Consider the following 19,010-nt stretch of genomic DNA (forward strand, 5'->3'; position numbering starts at 1 on the left):
AGTGGGATGAATTCTGTCCCTGTCTGGAGTTTGCTGACCCTTACGTAGCATATTCAAAGTTCATATGGATTCATAGGAATCCAGTCCTCATGATAACTTGGGATAGTATGAGATGCATTGGGACAAAATAAAGTCTTAAAGATTTTCAATGATTTTTATTTTCATCTTCTATTAGACTATAATATTTGTATTGCATTTCTTATCTTTTGTTTGGTCTCTGTAGAATTCTGAAAGTTCTAAATTTCATGGAGACCTTAGTTGAGAATATTTTTTTAAGGGGGTAAGTGAGAAACTTCTTTCTGAATCTTTTATTTTTCCGAACATATTTTTAGTGATGGCCTAGGATTCTTTCCTTGGCATTGTAGACCATCCTTTTATCACCAGGTATCCTGGTTTCCATTCACCTACTAAAAAAGAATGTGAAATTGGCAGTATTGCTGTACTATAGTGGTGCACACTGTCAGAGCTTTATTTAGCTCACAGGATCGTGCAGTGTCAGCCAGCACATATCTTCACATTCTATTGTGTAGTTGATATCTCATTTCCCTACACATGTAAACACAGAATGCAGCCCATACTTGTCTCTTCCATTTATATACAGGATCTCTACTTTTGGTTCTACTCACCTACTAGATTTTCCATGGTTAGCCGTGAAGACTATATTGATCGATGTGTGTGTAGATACATGGATATAGATGTAGTGTCTTTCAATACATAAATGCATGTGTGCTCACACACATACAAACATGTACTTGAGTTCTGTTACAATGCATTTAAAGTATTCCCACAGGTCAGGAAAGATGCTGTATTAACTGCTGAAAAGAATTTAACGTTCATTTCAAAACTGGTTAGTGATTGGCAAGTAAAATCTCATTCATAGGATGAGCTGATGGATCAGTTTTTATTTTTGTCTTCCCAAACAGTAATCATTTTATGTTAAGTCTAGCAATACTAAATTAATCCATCTAGATTATTGGTGAGTGGTAATATAAATGGAGGTTTCATTTTTTTTTTTTTTTTCTGGAAAGAACACATTTGGCACCTGTTTAACATGACCCAGGACTTGACAACTTACAGATACCGATATCCATTCACATTTCTGCTCTTCCCCACTTTCCACAGCAAAACCATTGTTTGCGGTCGATGAAAGTGCTTGCCTCGCCTCTCACTCCTTCCCCATACCCCAGTGTCCAGTCAGTTTCAAATCTTACACCTTTTTTAAGTTAGGCTCTCCACACTGCTTCTTCAGGTCAGAACAGGTCCCAACCTAGATTTCTCACCTCCAGCTTTTCTGTTCTCTAGTACAACAGCTAGGTCAACAGTTTGGCATAGGTGATGCTGTTGTCTGCACAGATAGCATCCTCTGTCCCCGGGTCCTTACAATGCTGTTTCTTTCCCATGAAGATACGGAAGTGTAATCGAGAACAGTATTGCAGGTGTCTGTCACATTGAAGCTGTCTAACACAGCGAGGGCCTCAGGGGCTGCTGCTGCTGCTGCCGCTGCTCATGAACTACACACACTTCACAGTTACAATCAGATAGGTGGGCTGCAAAGTACATACTCAGGTTGAGCTCCACCGTCTCTCCATTTCCACCACCTAACGTTTCAGCTGCCCGTTCCGGCCTCTGGGCTGACTCCGGTTGTACCCTTCAAGCCTTACCTCTGTTCTTTCCCTTTAGTGTGCCTGAGCAACTGGACAGAACAGAGCCTGCCTTCAACTTTCATACCTGTAATGCCTTCCCCTCAGTTGGCCTAACTTAAAAGTTCCTACCTCCAAGAAAGAAATCCTGGTGTCACTGGCAAAGAGTAACCTTTTTATCTTTGGAGTTGCTCTGTGCCTTCTTTTTTACCCCATAACTCTGATCTTACATGGTATTATAATCACTTCAATGTGATTATAATATTAAATTAAAAACTTACCTCCTCAATATCTAGCATAGTGTTTTGCAAGTTACATAACAGAACACTGTAGACCAGTGGTTCTCAACATTCCTAATGCTGCAACCCTTTAATATAATTCCTCATGTTGTGGTGACCCAACCATTAAATTATTTTAATTTCTATTTCATAACTGTAATTTTGCCACTGTTATGTATCGTAATGTAAATATCTGCTGTGCAGGACATCTGATATGTGACCTCCCAGGATGAGAACCACTAATGTAGTTTTGTTTCTTTCTTTCTTTCTTTCTTTTTGGAGTAAAAGAATGAATGTTGAATTTTGTGCTTTGATTCTAGATTAATTGTGGTAGCAATAATCAATAGTGACTGATTGACAGCAGCCACGTATAACTAGCTCTCCTGAAATCATTAATAGTTAATGTCTCTGGCACAGATTACTTCAGAAAAGTGTTTGACTACCTTTTTAACACTTGGAAGTATTTGCTAATTCATTTGCTGAGCTACAGAATTATTTGGAGAAATTTTGAGGCCCGTGAAGTGAAGGTGTTCACCTTCGGAAAACGAATGGAATAGCTGTGCTGGGCGTAGTTGATGAGAAAAGAACTCTCAGCGACCGTGCTTAGGTGATACAGCCACATATGTCATTCTTGAGCTGCTGCTCCCAGCAGCGGTTCTGTGTCCATGTCCCCGCCTGCCAGGAGGAGGCACTTCCCAGTCTTTTTGGTCTTCGTTGTTTTCTTCTTCTAACTGGCTCATACAGTGGATGGGAAGTCTGTTAAGTGGTAACTTATTAGCATTCTTGGTAGCTGATTGGAAAGCCAAAAATCAAAGATGTGCTTATGCATTTTTAAATTATCTAATAAATGATAAAAAAAATGAAACTCAGAGTTTTGGGTGTTTTTTCACAAAATCAATTTTATTTTCATATAATATTGTATTAGAGATTATTAGTAGATTATACGGTAAAACACAAGGACTTAATGAGCTCAGTGATTCAGAGACAGTGGGTGGCAAATTGTCAAAACTTCTGCATTTGCTTTGGTGTGATAATTCAGCTTTGACATAAGAGTGTAAAGTATAACTGTTATCCAACAGTGGAAAAGTGACTTAAACTGAGTTCTTGACTTGCTTATCTTTGTCATACTTGAGTTTGAGCATGTCACTGAAATATTAGTTTTTCTTCTTTAGAATTGAGGAAAAAAGGTATAAGATATAAATGATATACTAACACTATTGCTACATGTTCTTACAGATGAAAATGATAATATTGAGATAGATACTAACGAGGACATTCCTGAAGGCTTTGTTGTAGGAGGTGGAGATGAACTTACTAATATAGAAAGTGACCTTGATACTCCCGGTAATTTCAAATTATAAATGTTTTGTGTCCTATTGCATGGCAAGCTTGATCATTATATTTTTATATCTCATCAATAATTTATTTTTGTAGTCTCTTTACATCTTACGCCCTCACTGATCATTTAGTTAAATCCACCTTCCATTAATTTGTGTATTATTTGGTTTCCAGTTGAATGTTCAAATAGCTTACTGTTGATACAGTAAATGATGACATAGGTTCCTTTATTACTAACATCACTCTAAGGTTCAGTTGGTAGGCTTTCGGTAAGTGGCTTCCTCACTGCTTCTGTGTTGTGATGTGCTGTTGTGTACCACATGTGGAGTAACTGTGGACTAGTTCAGATCTAAATCTAAAGCCGTAGACCATGCCTACTTAGTTTAGAACTAATCATGGCAGTACTGGGTATGCTGTACATAGGCCAAAGCAGGAGGGGAGTGAGCACGTTCCAGGCCAGCCTAGACTACATAGCAAGTTTGAGGCCAACCTGGGCTTTATTGTGAGATTTTTCTCTCAAAATAGATAGTCTTAATTGTTTTATTTTGCAAGTTTCTTGCTTACTTGAAACATTATGGCTGTTTTACATAGGCTGGACAATTGATTACAGTAGGACACTTTGAAAACTCCTTGTATAGATGACAATTAGATTAACGTCCATCTTCTATCAAGTCAGTGAGTCACACTGCACTTTGTCTTCGCTCTCCTTTAAACTGTAAAGATGCTGTCTTAGTGTGTGCTCTGAATGCATGGCCTTCAGAAGTCGCAGCAGGTAGCAATCCAGAGTTGCAGGTGCCGAGTGGCTGCAGAGAAACTTCTCAAGTTGAATTCTTGCAGCAGTAACGATTCTGGCATCCTCTTTAGAGTCTCTCCTAAGTGTCCTGTCCAGCACGGTGTCAGTGGGTGACTGGCCTGCTTTGTTACTTCTCCAGGACACAGCCATCCAAGGCCTTCTTAACCACAAGGAGCACTTGAGAAAACCCAGGGCCTTTCTCAGTCCCTCCCTCATGACTCAGGACTAAGATATACCATTTCTGTATAGCAGCCAGTGTGCTTGAAATAGTGAAAGAAAATTCTAGTATTTGAGGAAACCATTTTAAATGTTTAGCTCAAAATTAAAACTACCTTTTAGTTCTTTTTTAATAAACCTTTTGTATTTTGATTTTCTTATGTGTATGGGTGCTTTTCTTACAAGTATGTCTGTGTACCATATTATGTGCCTAGTACTTTGGAGGCCAGAAGGAGGCATCGGATCCCCTGGAACTGGAATTACGTCCAGTGCCTTCATGTGGGTGCTTGGAATCGAACCTGGGTTTTCTGTACAAGCAGCCAATGAATGCTCTTAACTGCTAAGCCATCTCTCCAGCTTCTTTCTTAAAAGCAGTAGAACTTATCTTCAGTTTTTCTTTAAGAAAATATTTTTGTTGCTGTCTGCCTGTCCTCCATTTATAATTATCACAAAATTCTTTCTTAGAAACTGAGTGGGAGAAGAGAGAGAGGGGAGAGAAGGAAAAGAATGCTCAATAACCAGTTACTGTTGAGGACTTGAAGATTAACTTCTAACTATGGAATTATAAAATTAGTAAAATAAGCAATGTGTATGTCCTTCTAAAGTAGATTAGAAAGATAGGGGAAATTAGCCATTTCTTAGGTAATATGGAGAAATTAGCTATTATAACTTTTGTGGGATATTTTAAAAATCTGGTTAATTTTATTCCTGGCAAGTTTGACTCTTACACTTAGGAAAATTTCTCTCAGAGATGGGGAGATGGTTTATTTAAGAAAGGGCTTGTGATGCAAGCATGGGTCTCTTAAGTACAGATCTCCAACAACCAGGTAAAAAGCCAGATGTGGAGGCCCCGCTATGTAACCGCAGATGGGTCCCTGGAGCTTGCCGGCCAGCCAGGCTAGCCCTCAGGGTGAGTACCAGTTCACTGAGTGAGAGACCCTGTCTCAAAAATATCAGGTGCTCCTGAGGAAGACATCCAGTGTCAGTGTCTGGCACATGAGTACATATGCACATATACACAAGCAGATCCCCCACCCACACACACACACATAAATAAGTAAATAATAAAAACTAAAAATTAAGAAAATTCACTGCTGAAAAGGAAAGCATGTCTCCATCTCCTATTTGGTGTTATTTGGGGATTTTTGGTTTTGTTTTATTTGAGACAGACTCTCACTGTAGCTCAGGCTGGTCTGGACCTCCCTATATTAGCCTAGTCTACCCTGGCACTGGTAATCTGCCTGTTTCAGCCTCCCAGCTGCTAGGATTACAGTGTGACCCAACTTTCTCCACAACCAATACAGTTCTTTAGCATGCCATAAGTGTAGGCATGTGCAGACACACACTTCGCAATCCATAGCTGTGCTTATGGTAACAAAAAATAGGAATACAAACTGGAATCTGGAAGCACACAGAAAATAGTGTGATTTTTATCCTGCTTCATTTTCTCCAAAATTCCTTTTTTAATATGTATATAAAAGTCATAATGTTTTAATAATAAATTGTTCAATCTTTATCTTGGTTTGACCATAGTTCATCAGATATTGTTTAAAAAAGGAGCTTGGCAGTATAAACTGAAAAATTTGCATGAAAGTAATGATAATGACATTTATTAAGAATATTATAATTAGAAAAGTTATTAATCTTTGTGAAAAATACCATTCTCCAAAAGTTGGCATGTCTTTTACAGAACCATTTTATTAAAAAAAAAAAAAAAAACACTTTGTGTGAATTTTAAGTAGAAATATTTGTTTCAACTCATTCCTGAACCAATTTATTATTAGAGATTAATGTACTTGGTAAAATAATTTGAAATTGTTCCTTTGAAAAGTTATAGCCATAGTTTGGTTGCTTTCCTTTTCAATCTATATTTAATACATTCTGAAATCATGATAATCTTTATTGTATTTCTGTTGTTTAAGTAGAAAGTATTTGCAAACATACACTATTTTGATGCTGGATATATATATATATACTTAAACACTGGCTTCTGACAGTGTATATGTTACCGAGATCATGTTAATAACATGTTTCAAGATAATATTGCATGTGTAAATTAACATACTAAAATAATTGAAATGGTAGAATTTAAATTCAAGTGTCAGGGTTTGTTAGTGGCAGGCACCTATAATCCCAGCACTTAGGAGGCAGAGGCAGGAGGATCACTGCAAGTTCAGGCCCAGCCTTTTCTATATAGTGAGTTCCAAGCTAGCCAGGAATATAGGGGAAGAGCCAATCTCAAAAAAATAAAGAAAGCATCTCTTTAATATCTAGTTTGTTGTTTTATAGTGCATAATGTATATAGTTGTGTGTGTGTGTGTGTGTGTGTGTGTGTGTGATGTATTTCTGTTTTTCAGGTAATGAAGCCATATCTTCATTATCTTTAGGCATGTTGACCATATTTTGAAGGGATTAACCCTAAATATATAGCAAAAGAGCTCTCCATGTGTCTAGTCTGATGTGTTGTCTTAGCCCTAATGTCTTTAAATTTAATAATATCTTGTGATGCCACTTAAGATTGGTAGCCTGTGCATCTCAGTCCTCTTATTTATCATTCATGGTATTTGCATGTCTAACAGAACAAAACAGTAAGTTGGTGGACTTGAAGCTGAAGAAGCTCTTAGAAGCCCAGCCACAGGTGGCAAACTCGCTCTCCAGTGCTGCTCAGAAAGCTGTAACTGATACCTCGGAGCAAGGAGTAAAGGTAAATCTTCCAACTTAAGAGGTGCTTACTTAGTAGCTTCACTCCAGAGAGACTGCTGTTTATTCTGTCTCAAGCAATTTGAGGTGTACAGAAACTGTCCTTGAACTCTGATTTGCTAAGAGGAATATTGCCGAGAGAATTCTAGCATGGTTTTCTGTCTAAACCTTTTACCCATGCAAATGAGCAATTAGTGTTATTTCTAAGAATCCGTCATACCTGAAGACGGTAATGGGGTTGAATTTAAAGCAGTTGTTTGTATGAGATTTGTGCCATTATGACTCTTATCTACTGTAGCATTTTAGACAAAGTGGCGTTGTGTGTATGTCATTATTGTTATTACAGGCTCTCTATAGTGTCCCCACCCAAGCTTCCCACCTCCTTTCCCCACATTCTATCATTAGCATTTCTCCAGCTTTGGGGACAGCAGTCCTGTGTAACTTTTCACCCACCTGCGGACTGTGGGGATTGCCCTGCTGACTGAAAGGATTTCCTCCCCCTGACAGAGCTGCTTTGAAGCCCCAAAACAATGGCTCTCATTGCTCCCTGTAAGGTCGTGTCTGAAATTGGTGATGAAAGTGTGTGGTGGAGGCAGAAGACTTTTCGTCTCTATCTCTGAATAAAAGGAAGCCTGGATTGGGTCTGGTGTCTTTTTTTTTCCCCTTCAATTTAGCTTTCTGCTCTGGATTTAATGCAGAATGAAGCTTGCCTAAGAATAATACAATGGATTGAAAAGGCTAACTGAATTAGTGGGTTTAGAGGAATACATTTGTAAAGTGGCAGAAGTTCCTAGTCATAAAAAGCTTTCTTAAGATGGGATTTACTGGCTAATCATACTGATATTTTAGCATGTTGCCAGCCCTAAAAATATTAGCCATGTTTGTTTATCTTAGTAAAGACTTGAGTTTTAGACTATTGGATAATCATTAAAATAACAGTAAAAAAAAAAATCATACTTTAAGAAATTAAAGCCAAAAGTATTTGTAACTTAATTACCTAGTTAAGATATTACAAGATTGATCATAATGATAAATGCAACAGACAACTTTTTTAAAATTACACAATTGTTTTATTTTTATAAGTTAGTCCTCTACATATATGAAACTGGTTTTGTTTTCCAATCAGCTCTTTTGTAGTAATTTCTAAAAGTTATTCCAACAAAACATAGTCTTTAAACAGATTGCATTTGTGTGACTCTGTAGTTGAGGTTTTGAAAATGGTGTTTAGAAAGACTGCACAGCGTCCATCTGCTCCCTTGCAGCTTTCAGCATTGATTTGGGTTTTTATTTTTTTAATAAAATGCAGTTTACACATTTATAAATGAGGCATTCTGTGTTTGTGGAAAAGGATAAACTGTTACCTTCCCTGGAGGATTCTGTATCCCAGGCCTCCTTGAGGCTAGAGAATAGGCCATTGGAGGGCTCCCTCATTACTGATTGTCTCAATGCAGAGGAAGGGCAAAGTCTTGGTAGCTTTTGATAACCAGTTTCAGCATTCAGCAGGCTCAGCTATTAGTCATGCATCTTAGCCTTTCCCTATTTACTTTCAAAACACTTAATAAAAATAATAAAAGATTAGGTATAAAATGAAATATTTGTTTGGTACACAGCACCTCGGTATCTGCAGCTTCCACACACTGCGGTGGCTCAGTCTTCTGGGATATTTCTTGTTGATAGAACCATTTGAATTTGTTACCAGTATTAACATAGGAAGCTCCAGAAAAGATAATTGTAGTTTCCTTGGCTGTAAAGGGCTTACTTACAAATCGGGCTTTGGAAAGTTATAGCTGATGAAATTCAGTTCAGTGGGGTAGTGTTATAATCCTGCCTTTTAGCCCTCACCCAGCATTAATGGTTTATCTGAATGGGCATAAAATTGGAGACTATTTCTTCTTGTCCTACAAGTCCGTAGGACTACAAACAGACGGGGCAGAGGAGGTAACATGGCTTCTAATGATGCTTATCATCAGCGGAAGACACAAGGGCCCGTAGTATCTGATCCATCAGAGTCATCACGTTTAAACCGTGTGCTCCCAAGTTTTTGCCGACCGGCCAAAGAACCTGCTGCTGAGCTGTTCATAGGACTTTAAAATGCTGCCAGATAGCTCAGAAAAGTCGGCATTCTCTTAAATTGGTAAAGATTACCTCCCTCCCTGGCATGTAATTCCATATTCTGAACTGTTGTGCTGTCTGTTCTTTTGCTTTTAGAATGGCGGGGAAGATCTTCGGACTGAGAGGTTACAAAAAGCACCAGAACGTTTCAGAAATCCTGTTGTGTTCAACAAGGATTCTACAGTCAGGAAAACTCAACTCCAGTCTTTCAGCCAGTATGTTGAGAGTAGACCAGGTAGGAATGCTTTCAGAACTGTCTCGTGGTGTAACAGTGTTCAACTGTAGGTGTGTATGTATTAAATAGAGAAACGCTGATAATGTAAAGCCACATTTCAATATATAAATATCAAGCTTTATAATAATTTTACATGCCTCTCCCCTTTTTTTAAGAGATGAAAAGACAGAGATCAATCCAGGAAGATACAAAGAGAGGAAATGCGGAGAAGACAGCGATAACTGAAACTCAGAGGAAGCCATCAGAAGATGAAGTACTTAATGTATATTAATTTTTTGTGTGGTTTCATGATTGCTGATAATTCCAAACTGTATGTGGAAATAGTGCCTTTATTTGTTAAAATGAGATGTTAGGTTTTTTTAAGATGTCAATCTCCAGTGCATTCAAAGCAGTGTGAGAGGGGTGCGCTGCTGAATTAGTCTGCAGTGTGGTGATAATTGTCAGATAAAAAAAAAATGAATTTTTCAGAGTTCCACAGCCCCAGCTTCCTTGAGACATTTCCATCAGGGCACTTCCCATAAAGAGATTCCAGTATTGATCTACCGGGAGGATTTTAATTATTACAATAGCAGATACCGCAGGGCTGCAGTCAGAGGGAGAAGTCACATGAGACCCGCTAGAATTTCTCAGCCAACCCATTTTGTTGGCTTGGGTTAATGGGTGTTCAACCTTTCCATTATCCAGATCAGCCGTGAATTACTAGCTGAATGATGTTTGCATTAATATAATATATATGGTAATTTCTTCACTTAATTAACGGGGAGGTTCAGCTCAGTAGGGGTATGGGCTGATCATGTGTAAAATTGATTTGTGAGGGAAATATTTGATAGACCGCAGGGAGAAAGCTGCTTTTGATGGACAGCTGCGGGACAGAAGCAAGGAGAACAAGTTTTAACTTGAATTTTTGTCTAGGAAGAAGCACAGCTCTCTTTAATGGTGTTACTTTTGTATTATCTACAGTTTGAATATTTTCTCTGTTAAAAATCATGTTTTTGGGAATTTTAAAATCATTTAAGTGTAACTCAAAGTTATCAGCAGCATTTTAGGACTCTAAAGGTGCCTCATTTTATGCTTTTCACCTTTAGGAGACCCAGAAAAGTACAAAAACAATATCCCTAGTGCATCTTGAGAACGCAGGCGTGGCTTAGTGAGCTGTGTGGTGTGTGCTGTGTGGTGTGTGCTCACATTAAAGGAGTGTGCCCAAGTGTGTGCTCACATTAGAGGAGTCTGCCAAGCACTGCAGGACCAACAGATCCGACATGAGTTTGTCCTGCGCAGTGAAGTCTAGTGTTTGCTACAATTTCTGCTTTTCTGTTTGTATTGTCTGCAAACTACAATGTTTGTTTTATCCCTTTGGATGGGACTGGAGACAGAAAAGGCCCCTTTAGAAATGCTGTGCTGGCTAGTAGGAGAAGTGTCCCCCAGGTTATTCTTAATTTTATACTTACCAGTAGCACACATTGAAATAGAAGACTATCCATTTTGTGTGAATCTTTAAACAATATAGTGACATTGTATCAGTGACTGCAAGACTATCAGATTATTTATGATTTTCTAAAACATTTTAACTTTAAATTTATCAGCTGCCATAATCAATTTAACAAGTAAAAGTTATAAATTGACTTCACAAATGAATGCAGGTTTTAACTAGTGCAGAAAGTAAGTTATTAGTAGAATTGAACATATTTATTGACTGTGAGAATTGATAATAATTGTAAGTCTTGATTGTGCTCCTTGTTTAAGAAGTGCCTAAAACAGTGTGTCCCAGCTTTCCTAGCAGTCAGTGTACTTCTTGGGCTGGGAAGCATTTGACAGGAGACTGTACCGCTTCTGTCTCTGAATGGATAATGCTTTGCATATTGATGATAGTGGTAGTGATGAGTAGCCACTAAGCCATCAGTTAATAGCTAGAAATGTCAAAGGGTACAAGAGTTGCAAGGAGAGCTTTTTATTTATTAGCTGTAACAATACCATATACACAAACATGTATATATATATATATGAAAATTAAAACTTAAAAGTTATACTGGTACTCCATAATAGAACTTCTACTTCAAATAAAACTTATAAGATCATTTTTAAATTATGGATTACTATGAAAGTAAAATTTCACATAGAAATACAAATTTGATTAAAGAGAAAATTAAACAGTAAACTAGTTGAATTATATTCTAAGTAGCAAGGTTTGAGACCATTTGCCTGGTTAAAATTTATAGCCCTAAAGATTAGTAACATTTCAACTCAGTGATGTACAGGATCTATCTGGAAGAAACTATGGAGATATTACAAACTTGGTTTCCTTTGGTTTCTGATTTTTCAGACAGGGCCTCACTGGATAGCCCTGGCTAGGCTAGAACTTACACAGATAAGGCTAGCCTTGGACACCTAAGCCATTTACCTGCCTTTCTGCCTCCTGCGTCCTGGAATTACAGGCATATATCACCATACTTGTCATCTTCCTTTTTTTTTTTTTTACTTTTTTAATATTTTAAATGATATAATTTCCACATAAGCAAAAAAAGTATCTTTTTGATTTTTTTGTTTGTTTCTACAGAAGAAATCTGATACTCTCTAGATAATTTAAGGATCAACTTCATAGTAAAACCCTGCTTCTATATATCATACTTTTGAATGAAAGATCTGTTCTAATAGTCATTAAAGGGAAAATTCCCCATCTTGTTCATACCTAAATCACTGACTTAATCCTAAGGAAAAGGCCATCTCACTCATTGTTAACTTTTTATATCTGGCAAATCTGGAGGTAAATTTATAAATGTAACACTCAATAGCTGAAATGTTCAGTCTTTGCAACTGTTTGTTATACTTGATGCATATGAAAGATCCCTAAATCACAGGCAAGAGTGGGATTTGGTACTAAGGTTGATTCTAAGTATGTGTTCACTTCTCTAGGTAAGTGCTTTACTAAGTGTTTGTAGAAAGGAAAAATGCAACTTACAAGTGATTTTTCCCCCTTCCTGTTTGTTCTCGTTCACAGAAAGGGTTCAAAGACACCAGTCAGTATGTTGTAGGAGAATTGGCAGCACTAGAGAATGAGCAAAAGCAAATTGACACCCGTGCCGCGCTAGTGGAGAAGCGTCTCCGCTATCTCATGGACACAGGTACGGTGCCCAATTACACTGTAAACAGTTTTGGCAAATTGAGCGTTCACAAACTCTTATAGAGTTTTGGAAGTGTGAATCTTTGAAGCCTGAATGTTCAGCAAAACTGCCTTGAAAATAAAAAGGCTGCGATTTGCAGCCACCTCTCTGGGCCCTGGTGATAAGAGTGCCTTCATGGGAAGTGATAACTCGCCCTGATACCGTGTGAGCCAGCACTATTGAACAGTGTGCTCATCCATGCAGAGTTGGAATACACATCTGTGCCTCATTGATATGCCACTGCTTAAAAAAAAAAGTAGATCTTTACTGTTCTACTGATTCATTGGGGGAAAAAAAGATTTGGCCAGCGAAAGCCATGTACTGCGTGAAGCCGAGTGCTGAGCATAGGGGTGGCTCCGTGGACTAGATCACTGAAATTTGAGAATACTATCTGGTTACTGATGCTCCACAGTGGTGTTTTTTTTTTTTTTTTTCAAGAGAACAGGTTTTTAAAAGTCTGTAATACTTTATGTCATAGCTGCATTTGAAAGGATTAAAGTATATAGCAAGGTTTGTAAAGATGGGTGAGCACAGCAAGTTAGCTCCTAAGCAGAGGGCAGAGTGGCATTTAGTGCTGATTGCCAATGGAGATTTTGTATAGATCTAAGAGCACAATAAGCTGTTGGAAAGGAACTCTGTGCATGTGCACACGTGTGTTTCTTTAAAATGTTACTCATACAAAATGATAACAGTTGAAAATTAAGTTCAAATCCTTCACACCAAATTCAAGGTAAGTTATGTTATGAAAACCTACCAAAAATGAGAGTTAAAAATCTATTCCAATTAACTGGTTGAGTTTTGTGATTGTTGTTAAGAACAGCAGGATTAGCATTGGGAAGCTCTCCTGAGCCTTCCTGTCTGCTTCCTTACAATGTATTCATTAATAAAACTTTTATTTTTTATAAGCTTTTATAGATGGGATATTTGAAAATGTGTGTTTTAGTGACATCAGAAATGAGTCCAGTAGGGATCCTGGGCCTGTTCTGATCTAGTGAGCTTCACAGTGTTCTGCAGAACTCCCAAGCTGCTTCCGAGGCTCCTCAGATCCTGCCAAGACAGTAATGGAACTCAGGATCCCTCACTTCTCTTCAAGGAGAGTGAACTCAGGCTTATTTTACCTGAATATTGGCTTCTTAGACTTGGGAGAATAAGTTCTTCTATTTAAAAATTTAAAACAAAAAAACCTTTGGAGAAAGTCACTGCTGACACCTCTCATGCTGATGAGGGACAGATGTGGCAGGTGCTCAGGGTCACGTGGATCACCAAGCACAAACCATGAGCAGAGTTCAGACCACCAGAGTCCTGTCATGGCCCTCCTTCCTGCACCAGAGTAAGCAGACCATGTTTGTCAGTACCCCAACAAACCACGTGTGTGCCGTGTGTGGCTTGCCTTCTGTACGTACAGTTGTATGGAGTAGGCACACCTCTATAACTTAATATGTTGTTTTATATTTTTCTTTGGTTTCTAAAGGACTCTAAACATATCTGCTATGCTAGCTATAAGAACATAAATATGTGATAGTATAACTTCTCTGATAATTTTGAATTATTTTCTTGATGATCTTAAGGTAGCTGATGACTTCCTGCTTTGTGTTGTGTTGACAAACAGAAAAAGATTGCCTTTGCTGACTGAACTAAGTAAAGTGTATGTTACTATATGAACCTGATACAAGGAGCCTTTCCTGTTTTCTCTCCTTCATACATGATTTATTGAGGGTTCTAATCAAAAGAAACTGACATTCTTCTTCCCAGCCTGTGTCACCAGTGGAGCTTGGAAATGGCCTCCTCCAGCTATAGATCAGTTTTAGCTGAAGGTTATAGACTACAGAGTGATTCCAGAATCACTTTGGGGATTATCATATCCCTTATTCACAAGACAGAATTTTATCCTGCTAGGTCTCTGCTGCAGATTCAGACGAAAACTGACCCAACTTGATAAGCTCCAAAAATCACCTCGGACTATAACAAGCCTCCTCCAGCACAAAGAACATATTAAGATAAAAACTAGTTAGTATATGAAACAGGATAGTATGCTAGAGAGCAGAAAAAATACTCTTTTTTTTCTCTCGGGGTTCTAGTACATTCCAACTTTCATCACTTTAACAGTGCCTCTTCCCTGGTGTGTTAAAGATGCTGCTGTACTTTCTGAATCTCAGCCTTGGAGATAAGCACAGCGTATTCTTCACATGTTGGAACTCAGGCTCACATAGATGCATTGGAGATGACCTTGGCTCCAACAAGGTAGCTCGGTGGGTAAAAGTGCTTGCTGGACCAGTCTGACAGCCTGTGTCTGATGCCTAGAGCCCATGGAAAGCTGGAAAGAACTGATGCCACAGAGCTGTCTCGTTAACCTGAACATACTCAACACAACAAGCGTGTGTGTGTGTGTGTGTGTGCGCGCGTGCGTGCGCGAGCATATGTGTGCAAAATACTTAATAAACTAAACTTAGAAGATAGCCTTATTAGTAAAGACAGAGTTACAGCTTGTGAATAGATTTTTTTTTCAGGTTTTCTAGCTCTTGATTCCCATCTCTTTCCCTATCATTTCTTCTCCCTCTGCCCTTTTGATTTTTTTTTTTTTTTCAAGACAGGGTTTCTCTCTGTAGTCCTGCCTGTCCTGAAACTTGATCTGTAGACCAGGCTGGCCTCAAACTCTGCCTCCCAAGTACTGGGATTAAAGGCATGCACTACCACCATCTGGCATTTTGTTTTCTTCTTAATGGAGTCTTACTACATAGCCCAAGCTAGCCTAGAACTCATTCTGTTCCTGCCTGCCTCAGCCTTGGAGGTGCTGGGTCATCACGTATGCCCTCACACTCAGCATCCACCATGTCCTTTTACTGTGAAATACCCCTCTGCTACTTTTTCCTATATCCCTGTATATACTGGCTGTAGTCAACATTTTTAGTGATTAAAAAGTCCACATGATCTAAAATTAGTCATTTGAAAGTGTACAGTTCTGTAGTATTGAATACGTTCACTGTATTGTGTGATTGTTGCCACTGTATACAAAAGTTGTCCTTCAAGTAGAAATCCTGTACTACAATGACTCCATTTCTTTCTTCACAAACCCCTGAGAACTCTTTTCTACTTTGTTTTTGAATTACTTTATTCTAGATGTTTCCTGTGAGTGGAATTGAACAATGTATCCTTCTGTGCTTGACTTCTTTGGTTTAACATATTGTCTTTGTGATTGTCTGTGCTATCACCATGTTCTGGTTCTCCATCTCTTTTTTTTTTTGGTTGAATAGTATTTTAGTATACATGTGTACACATTCCATTTATCTGTCAAGCTATTGATGGACAGTGTTCTATTTATATGTGTGGAAGTTTCGACTGTATGTTTGCATACCATGTGCATGCATGTCTGGTGTTCACAGAGACTAGATGAGGGCATTGGAGCCTCTGGGACTGGAGTTACAAACAGCTGTGAGCTGCCATGTGGATTCTGGGAATCATTTTCCAGACAGGGTTTCTCTGTGTAACAGCCCTGCTGGTCCTGAAACTCACTTTGTAAACCAGTCAGGCCTTGAACCTAGAGATCCAGAGATCTGCCTGCCTCTGGTTCCTAAGTGCTAGGATTAAAGGCGTGCACCACCACACCCAGCATTTGATTGACAGTTCTTATTTTTACTTTTTGACCAGTGTGAACATTTATGTGTAGATACCTATTTGAAACGCCATTTAAATTCTTTTGTACATACACCCAGGATTAGGATTTCTGGATCATACTGAAATTCTGTACTTGGTCGAGTTGTGAAATTTAGAAATCAGAATACATTTTCCAAATGAAACTCTCTTATAACTGAATAATACTAATAGTTATCCTGGACCCTAGTTCTAAATCCCTTGAGCTTGAGTAGCTCTGATCTTTAAGGACTTCCTGTCTGAGGGGGCTGGGGGAGGGGGGGAGGAAGAAATTGGATGGAGGCCCAAACTGCTGGACCTTCTCCTGGCAAGTTGACAGGCTGCTCTAACAAGGAGAGAGAGAGACCCTTGGTGGGTCATGGAGCACAGTGAGAAGGTGCCGCAGGGGAGAAGCAGTAGCTGGGAAGGCTGTCAGTGGCTGAGACAAGGCAAGCACAAGGGTTTATGCAGGAGTTCCTTATCAGGTTGCTCAGTTAATCCAGAATTGGTGGTAGTCTGGAGTCACTCATTCATAGTCTCTCCTTACCTTCCCCTGGCCTCTCCACAGAGCTTAATTAGAAATATTAATAAATATATCCAAGCGGACACTGTGTGAGCGCTGCACCAGTGACTCTCTCAGCAAGTTGTAACCTTGGATGCAGTTGATAATAGGCGTGTTCTGAATCCTGAGACTGCTGCAGATCATGTTACTGTGCTGAATGTTAATTCGTCTCCATTTCCGATTGGTTTCTATTTGATAGTCGTATTTTCTTATTCTAAATATAGTAAGTTTTCACCTAGTAATGTGGGGAATTTTTTAAGTAATAATATTTTGAGTATAAAAATTAAACCTATGAAGGAACTTTCAGCTTTATAGCCCTAAGCAATGAGTAACTGGATCATGGTAACAACCTTCAATCCTAGTCCAAACGGAACTGATTCCATGTCTTTTCCTAGACCATTGGCTGCAAACACTCAACTGGCCATTTAAATATACTCAGAGAAAAAATATGAATTTAAAAAATACTTTTTCTGCATGGCCTTCCAAGTTTCTCTTTTATCTCATCCTTTGAGATATTAAGTTGTTTTAAGGAAAGAAATGGGCACTGTGTGTGGTGGCTCCTACCTGTAATCCTAGCACTTGGAGCCTAAGTTAAGATCACAGGTTGTATGTTTGGGCCACATAGCAAAACCCTGACTCAAAACAAGATAATACAAAAGAGGGGGAAGACTGGGCACATGGAGACAGAGTAAATTGTATGTGTTACTGTTGATAACTGGTGTCTTCAAAAGGCCAGAATCACGCTTTAGCTTCTGCCTAACCTGGCAGAGATGGCAGTAGTCCTCATGCTATTGGTTGTCCGTCAGTGTCCCCATACCAGAGTTCTGTCGCTTACTGGGAATTTTGAGAATCACGTTGTTCAGGTAGGAAACGGAGGCTGAGAGAGAGAGTGAGGAGCAGGAATGAAAACCAGTGTGATGCCTAGGACAGCCGACTCCCAGAAGCCACCTGGCCTGTTCTTTCCCCGCTTTTCCTCAGAGAGGGCACCTCTGCTTTCTCCAGGGCTTTGTTCACAATTCAGTGGCTCCTCTTTATGCTGTTTCATGACTTGCAAGGCAATTCAGAAGACAGATCAGTGTCCGTGTAGCTTATACAAGAAAGATACTTCAGCCGAGTGTGGTGGCCCACACCTAGAATCCCAGCATTCAGGAGATGAAGCAAGCAGATCCTAAGTTCTAAGCCAGCCCAAGCTACCTTGCCTCAGAGAAAGAAGCGGGGGTGGGGGGTGGGGGGTGTACAAGCAAACTAAAATGAAAAGCAGTTTACTGACCCTTTTGTCTCCCTCGGGATGTGACGACTTGTGTTCCTCGTCACACTCCTTCTCTGTCCCGCCGTCACAGTGCTCATAAAGCCCACTGCAAAGGAGTAAAGCACCCTAAAAGAAGTGTACATCTTTCTGTTAGTCTTAACGTTGTCTTTGAACAGTAAAGACTTCAGAGGATAGTTGCACTCTTTAAGCAGCTATTATGAAAACCTGAAGATGATTTTCTAAGGTATTTTTAAAATAAAACCAATTAAAGCCTAAGTAACCAGGAGCCAAGGAAATGGCTCAGTGGGCAAAGGCACTGGCCAGCAAACCTGACAGCCCAAGTTCAGTCCCTGGAATCAGCGTGGTTGAAGGAGACAGCCAGCACCCCAAGATTGCCCTCTGCCCTCCACACATGGGCCATGCTACACACACTCAATAAATACAAATGTGAGCAAAGGTTCTAATGAAACTGAGTGACTAACAGCTAAATCTAGGCAATTGTTCTTATAGTAGTAGCTAATAATTCTATATTTCCTGTTATAACACCTTAGTTTTCACCTTAAAAATATAATCTTTTTCAATTATGAAAATATAATGTTGTTTTTCAAATGTATAGTTTCTCACTACATTGGAAAAGCTTATTGAAAATTATTTTTTGAGTTTCATGAAAACCAATTCATTCAATATTAGAATCAGAATAATCAGAATTCCTACACTTCCAGAGGGTCTTGTGTATATATGCTTGAAATGCTGTATATGATCATGAAAGAACTGCCTTGTAAATGAGTAAGAGAAAACACATGAGCAGAAGGCATTTTTTAAAAAGTCATTTGTGTGATCAAAGTATAGAATACTGTAATCATACTCTCATTGATTTTTTTTTCCCTTCAAAATGACCAGCATTAAATGATGACAGGGACAGAATTATCTTGTCATTATAATAATGCACCTTCTTTCACTGTGATAAATACTCTATGAATAAAGTACCTGGATTTGTGATGCCATGACCTCAAGATACCAAGTATAAAATTCAAAATGCAAAGCATTAAAATGTTCTGAGGGTCAATCATAATAAATTTTTATGTTACACATACCTCTTTAT

At 38.8% G+C, this 19,010-nt stretch overlaps 1 protein-coding gene across 12 annotated transcripts in view; it reads left to right on the forward strand.

The window, feature by feature from the left end:
- The window catches only part of Ehbp1 (EH domain binding protein 1), a 334,331-nt gene that overhangs the window by 279,568 nt on the left and 35,753 nt on the right, over positions 1 to 19,010 (forward strand). For 7 of the 12 annotated variants that reach the window (XM_037208953.1, XM_028876340.2, XM_028876338.2 and 4 more), the window contains 5 exons: positions 3,155 to 3,262; positions 6,845 to 6,969; positions 9,174 to 9,312; positions 9,468 to 9,574; positions 12,308 to 12,431. In XM_037208953.1, coding sequence (XP_037064848.1) covers positions 3,155 to 3,262; positions 6,845 to 6,969; positions 9,174 to 9,312; positions 9,468 to 9,574; positions 12,308 to 12,431 — 603 coding nt within the window. The remainder of the gene's footprint in view (positions 1 to 3,154; positions 3,263 to 6,844; positions 6,970 to 9,173; positions 9,313 to 9,467; positions 9,575 to 12,307; positions 12,432 to 19,010) is intronic. The other 5 variants (XM_028876347.2, XM_028876348.2, XM_028876349.2 and 2 more) reach the window with 2 other exon arrangements.

Source organism: Peromyscus leucopus, chromosome 10, assembly GCF_004664715.2.
Source record: "Peromyscus leucopus breed LL Stock chromosome 10, UCI_PerLeu_2.1, whole genome shotgun sequence".
Classification (NCBI taxonomy): Eukaryota; Metazoa; Chordata; class Mammalia; order Rodentia; family Cricetidae; genus Peromyscus; species Peromyscus leucopus.